This window comes from Palaemon carinicauda, chromosome 28 (assembly GCF_036898095.1).
Source record: "Palaemon carinicauda isolate YSFRI2023 chromosome 28, ASM3689809v2, whole genome shotgun sequence".
NCBI lineage: Eukaryota > Metazoa > Arthropoda > Malacostraca > Decapoda > Palaemonidae > Palaemon > Palaemon carinicauda.
This window is the reverse complement of record NC_090752.1, coordinates 26,978,751-26,986,019: the sequence shown is the minus strand read 5'-3', so window position 1 is coordinate 26,986,019 and position 7,269 is coordinate 26,978,751. Positions and strand designations below refer to the sequence as shown.

Below are 7,269 nucleotides of genomic sequence, written 5' to 3'. Positions count from 1 at the left end.
GAGGAACTGTTGCATCTACACCAAAGAGTGTAGTTTTAAGTGTAGACCACCAATTTATGTTCCTGAGTTGTACCAGAAAGGGTTTCTTTTATGGTTAAATTGTATATATATATATATATATATATATATATATATATATATATATATATATATATATATATATATATATATATATATCCTTCAATAAGAGAAAGGCAATTTAACATTAATTCCTGAATATTTTTTGAACCTCTTTCCTAGACGACAAACATATCCTTCTTCTGATTGACACCGCCAAGGTTTGGGTGATCCCGTTTTGTTCCTATCTTTAAAATAGTTTTTCTCCCATATCAATTGATAGTCATCTTTTTATATCCTGTGCCTCGGCACATTACATCCTATAATAAAGTAGTTTCGTGAGAAATTTTTTCCTGGAACCTTATTAGGATTCTCAGGATCCTTTTTTCCTATTTATTACTGCCTAATTTACCTTTCATATCTTCCTCTCATTTCTCCATCTCTAAAGACGGCCTCATCATCATTATCATTTCCATTAATGACTCCTTTTCATTATCCGTCTACATCTTTGTCTTTTGTCACAGAGAAAAGTGGACTCGTCTGACACCTTTTTTTATAGTCTTCAATTCCAACCAAAGTTTGATATCTGCCTCTAGAAGTAATCAATATTTCCCTTAATCAAATGGGTACCCTCCTTATGTCTTCTCTATTTTTCCGAATAACTTTTTGCTTTTTATGTTTGATTTAACGATGATGAATTTTCCTAATTCTTTGATCATGTGATGGAGGTCGTGTATTAGATGAACATATAAAAGTGTTAGACGAAGTTCCTCCTCTAGTGCTTCGTAACCCACCCCAAACAGACTGTCCGTATTAAAAGGCAAAAATTTTCTTTACCTCTTGATATTCTAGGAAAAGTAAGGAAAATGGTAATTATTCTGGATGTAATTACTACTACTACTACTACTACTACTACTACTACTACTACTACTACTATCTCTCTCTCTCTCTCTCTCTCTCTCTCTCTCTCTCTCTCTCTCTCTCTCTCTCTCTCTCTCTCTCTCTCTCTCTCACACACACATGATTATTTCTCTAATCTAAATGATTTTACAATTTACTCTTTAATAACATCCTTTTCATTTTTGGTAAAAGTCTAACGTGTAATTTTAAGATCACGATAAAACCGAATCTGACTTCGTGATGCGTGATCGATAGGAATACGAAACAGTGTCTCTATCACAGTCCATCAATGTCATACATATCTATTGTAGTTCTTTTTGGCATGTGATTCCTTCAGAATTTACCCATTTATGGAAATATTTGTTATACTTTTACTTTACAGGAAACAGAGATTTCATTGTTGATAATAGTAACCAATACCCAGAATTTTATGGTGGTTTATCTCAGACATTGATAATATCTAATATTATTATTATTATTATTATTATTATTATTATTATTATTATTATTATTATTATTATTATTATTATTATTATTATTATTATTATTATTATTATTGAACATTTATAGTGATCATCCTATCGCAGTAATGTGCCTCTTTAGCTCACTTAAAATAGAACGATAGAAAATAAGAGAATAGCTAAGTCAAACAATATATAATAATAAACGTCAATAAAGATCTCGAAAAGTTGAAACCAGCATGGTTATGGTAGACTGTTGGAAACCTTCCTGTTTGGTAAACTGTCGGACGGGAGTTCGAGAGCAGTTCAAGCTCGATAGTTTCTAGTAGTGTTTGTAACCCCAATATCCTTATAAGCTAGGAGAGACTATAGGTCTACCTGCTGAATCATCAGCAGCCTTTACCTGGCCCTAGCTTGGTGGAGAGGTGGCTTGTGGTTTTATTATATATATATATATATATATATATATATATATATATATATATATATATACATATATATATATATATATATATATATATATATGTATATATATACATATATATAGATATATATATATATATATATATATATATATATATATATACATATATATATATATATATATATATATATATAAATATACATATATATATATATATATATATATATATGTAATTATATATACATATATATATATATATATATATATATATTTATATATATATGTATATATATGTAATTATATATATATGTATATATATATATATATACATATATATATGTATATATATATATGTATATATATATATATATATATATATATATATATGTATATATACATATGTATATGGGTATATGTATGTATGTGTATATATATGTATGTGTGTATATATGTATATGTATGTGTATATGTATGTATGTGTATGTTTTGCCTATGTATTTATATAGATAAGGCTACCGTGTTTTCATATAAATAAACTGTACTGAATATCAAAAAAACAAGAATTTACCCGCCACTAGATGACCCTCTTTGGCAGGTGTCTAATGAGCTTGGGGACTCCGCCCACTTGACCCAGGTAGCTGGTAAGGGAGTGTCATTGTTCTCTTAATCTCTATATGTATGTTCCTACGTTTGCTTTCCCTATAAAATGTAAAGAAACCTCTCTCAATAAATCAGTCCTCTGAAGAAGTATCAGGAAACTAGTCAGGACTCAAGCGTATATTTCGTATTTTTATTTTCCCTGTGGTTCTTCTGCATCTGAGCATCACTTTTCCTGTGATTTTTACGCATATATATATATATATATATATATATATATATATATATATATATATATATATATATATATATATATATATTTATGTATATATTTATGTATATATATATATGTATATATATTTATATATATATATATGTATATATATATATATATATATATATATATACATAAATATATATATATATATATATATACATATATATATATATATATATATATATATTTATGTATATATATATATATATATATACATATATATATATATATATATATATATATATATATATATATATATATGTGTGTGTGTGTAGTCAGTCACTACACATTGCTCTGTCAATTGGCTCTGTCATTCATGAGCAACCTTTAAACCTCCATCTTCTACATTTAGGAACATCACCATCAATATGTTCAAAGCAAAGTTCCTCGGAGGGCTTCAAAATGGAAGAAAACTAAGACTTCTTGTCTTGGCTTCTGTTACAAAGTAACACCTCAGCAAAGAGATGCCTATTAAAGCAACACGTTCCTTCTTAGACAAAAGATCCTCTTTTGGTCGAAACTCTCCTAAATCGAGACTGTCAAGAAGAACGACACAATCGACCAAAGATAAGTTTTTCATTCTCTAAAGATATTGAAGTGAGGCAAAGTCCCTTTACTTTTCTTTTCTTCACAGAATTAGAGATTCGTTACAAATCTCAAGATTTATATTAGTGACTTTGTTTGGGGGATTTCTTATTAATCATTTCACAGGTAATAATCGCATAGAAATCTGAGTGAATCTGGCATTGGTCACACTCGGATGACAAATTAGTTTCTGCTGGCTGGGCAACAACAACCATATTCCGACGACTGTTTGATTCCCTTGACAGTGAGGCATTTGTTGACTGAATGCCCCACTTATAGCACAGAAAGAAAAAAGGTATCTGTTGGAGGCTCGGGGTGAAGATGGCAGGTTCATCCTTGCTAAGATCCTTGGACATGATGTGTCGTACAATGCTAGTGGCATTTTAATATTTATATCAGAAGCCGGTCTTCTTAATGCTATTTAGGTGGATCTAGGACAACCGCCCCCAAGGCAACTGCCCCCAGGACATTTGCCCCCCGACAACTGCCCCCAGGACAATTGCCCCCGTAGGACTACTGCCCCCCGGGAAATTGCCCCCCATATTTCCATTTACGTTATTACTTTTTAGTAACAATTTATGAAGATATTCTTCCTAATTACATAATCGGTCATTGAAGAAATAATTGTATCTGTTTCCTAAATTTATTACCATTTATGTAGTTATTTCCTAATTAGGTCATCGGTCGTACGATTTATAGTTTATTTTCGAAAGCTATCGCCAATTGGCTAATTCTGTATAGTCAAACAAATGTTTACAAAAAAAAAAAAAAAAAAAAAAAAAGTAAGAAGGATCCAGTGTCTAATCGGTCGTACGAGTTATAGTTTATTTTCGAAAGAAATACAAGAAGTAACATAACCCATCATGGAGTTCGTCAAAAGTGAACGTGGAAAAATGAAGCTTATTTATGAAGGATACATCTATGTGAAGCAGAAGGAATTGGCAAATAATGTTACATCTTATGAATGTGAAAAACGCCGCCATAATAACTGTAAAGCGAAAGTAAAAGTTTGTGAAAATGAAGTAGTTGGCTATGTAAATGATCACACCCATGCTGTTGATCAACCCCGCCGTGAAGTCTTGTTAGTACAACAGGAAATAAAGGCAATCTACCGAAGAGACTGCAAAGGATGGTAAAGGATGTTTTTACCACTTATCTCAAAGCATATACCGTAAGGTGCAAAATGAAGGTCTCCAAACTAAATACCAAACTGACGCCGATTTTTCCTTGCAAAACGTATGATTCCTGCATTAGCGTTTGTTCCCGCAGAAAAAGTTATTGAAGCGTTTGAGAAACTACAAGAGATGTTGCCACCTGAGGCTGATGCAATAATAGATTATTTTGAAGATACATACATTGGCAGAAGACGTCTAAATACAAGGAAACAGCCACGTTTCCCTATAAGCATGTGGAGTATGTATACTCACTCGTGTTGTTGAAGATTTACCTCGAACAAACAACGCCGTAGAAGGCTGGCATAACCATATGCAAGCAAGCGTTACGTCATTTCATCCAAATATATGGAAATTTCTGGGGGTGTTGAGGAGAGAACAGCCACTATCCAGCGTCATAATTAATCAAATACTTGCTGGGCATCCAGTACCTCCTAAGCGAAAACGCTATCAGGATTCTAGCATACGAATAGCAAACATTGTGCAAGAATTTGAGAACCACGATGTATTGGAATTTTTGAGATACATAGCCCACAATTTAAAATTCTAGTATTTAAATCCCTTTTCAATATTTTTGCAACCCACCTATGTACAAGTTTTAGTATATAATGTTATCTTTTTAAAACGTATTTTTAAATCATGTATTTTTTATTAACAATAATAAAACATTGGTTTTATTAGTTATGTATTTTTATTTTTTTACACCATTGTCCAGGGGTTTTACGAGGGCAATTGTTCCGGGGGCAGTTTTCCTACAGGGGCAGTTGTCCTACGGGGCCAGTTGTCAGGGGGCAGTTGTCCCAGGGGCAGTTGTACTGATACCAATAAGGACAACGGTAACACATTACTCTCTGGTTCTGGCGCATTACCAGACCCAACAAAAAATTCGAAAAATTTTCCATTTGGAAACATTCCTATTGGTCGTAGCTATGCTACAATTCATGAAGGTTTTTATAGATTTGGCACAATCAAAGAAATTCTCATGGAGATTAATATTAGTAAAGGCTTTTGGGAAGCTTGGGTATTATTTTTAAATTTTGACATTGCTTTAGAAGCAAACAAAAAAATTAGGCAGCATTAAGGTTGACAATTGTATCATATGTGGGGCTCTATGTAATAAAGCACAAAAAAGCTTGGACGCATATAAACCTGAAGAATGCACCAAAAAAGTCACTTAATATAGATATCCTGAAGTAAGAACCCCCAAACCTCCAACATGGAATATTGCATCTGGGAAGATTGATAATTACAGGATAAGTAAATTTATACACAAAAAGTTGATTTAATCAATAATGAGGATAATAGTAGATACGATAAGCAATCTGTTTTGATCAATACTAATTTAGATACTCAAGCTCACATACTTTGTGGCATGAAGATTAAAGACTCTGATCCTATTAAAGATATTACACCACACATGAGCTTCAGTTACGGTAAAGGAGTAGTTTTCGATAGTGACGCCCTTTTTAAGAGCATGGGACTCGCCCTGGATGAAGTGATAGGCGTGCAGAGTAGAAATAGTAATAGTAAAAGTGGTACTTAGCGTATTTAAGAAACTGATGGAGGGATATGAAGACAAGGAATTCAGTCTAGACAAGAGTGGAATTGTTCAAGTTAAGAATTTAAGTTCATCTATAACCTACGTATCAATAAGGAATCAACCATTCGAAATGCCAGATGATGTTTTAACTCTAGTTTTGTCGAGATATGAAAAAGTTGAGAATATAAGAAAAAATCGGCTTTCATATGGCCCCCTTAAATGATTATTAACAGGTGTTTGGACGGCTGCAACACAATTGAAGGAAAATATCCCTTCTTCCATTATAACCCATGGTTATGCTATGTCCTTAATTTATAATGGACAACTACGTACATGCTATTGATGCAGAGCAGAAGGACACATGATAAAGGATTGTGAGTATGAAATGAGTAGACCCATGTTAAGTGAAGAAGAATTCCCAGAAATCAACCTAAATAGTAGAAGGACCGGATTTGATTTAGCAGGAAGAGAAGGAAATAAGATCCAGGAACATGAAGATATTGTAGAAGTAGAAATTGGAGATGAGGGGGAACATGTCAAAAATCCCCAATCCACTCTTCCAGTTGTAGAAGAAATGCAGGAAATACCAAACGAGAAGAACGAAAAGCCTGTTAATGGCGACTGTGACGATGACACAGGAGAGTATTATCAGTGTAAAGAAACTATCAAATCATAGAAGATTGGAACATGTGAAGTGAAAACTACATTAGTGGAAGCAAGGGTTCACCATGCAATAGATGAAGACGATAAAGTAAATGCAATAAATGTAGGAAATAATGTAGATAATATAAATGAGCGAGACAATAAGGAGGAATATACAAATGTTAATAAGTGTCAAAATACTACCGAAAAAATGTGGGATTTTAAGCGAAGAAAGTGAAATCGCTGCTTTGGAATTAGATGAAACTATGGTTCTACCCAATGTTGATAAGAAAATTGGGACTTTGACATACTAAATAGGGTGATTGCAATGAATTACGAATTACTCTTCAAAAGGATAAACACGAAAAATTTTGATGTTTCGGATGAAAGTGATTCCTCGGACAATATGTATAGAAATCATTCTAAGAAACCAAAGCATTATTAAACTGTTTGTTTCTATGTTCATCTTTTCTCCTTTAATACTTTGACATTCAATACATAGCCTACGTGTTAAATGTTGCCGCAATAAATGTAAATGGGTTAAATAATGTAAATAAGCAGATGAAGTTAATCAATTTCCTGTTTTTGTGTAAACTTGATATCATTTTTATTCA

The 7,269-nt window shown here is 32.3% G+C and overlaps 1 protein-coding gene across 1 annotated transcript in view; it reads left to right on the top strand.

The window, feature by feature from the left end:
• LOC137621738 (uncharacterized) overlaps positions 1–6,689 on the top strand; it is a 51,021-nt gene extending 44,332 nt beyond the window's left edge. Inside the window, exon 3 of the mRNA XM_068352253.1 lies at positions 6,362–6,689. Within this exon, the coding sequence (XP_068208354.1) occupies positions 6,362–6,689 (328 nt within the window). The remainder of the gene's footprint in view (positions 1–6,361) is intronic.
• The last annotated feature ends 580 nt before the right edge of the window (positions 6,690–7,269 follow it).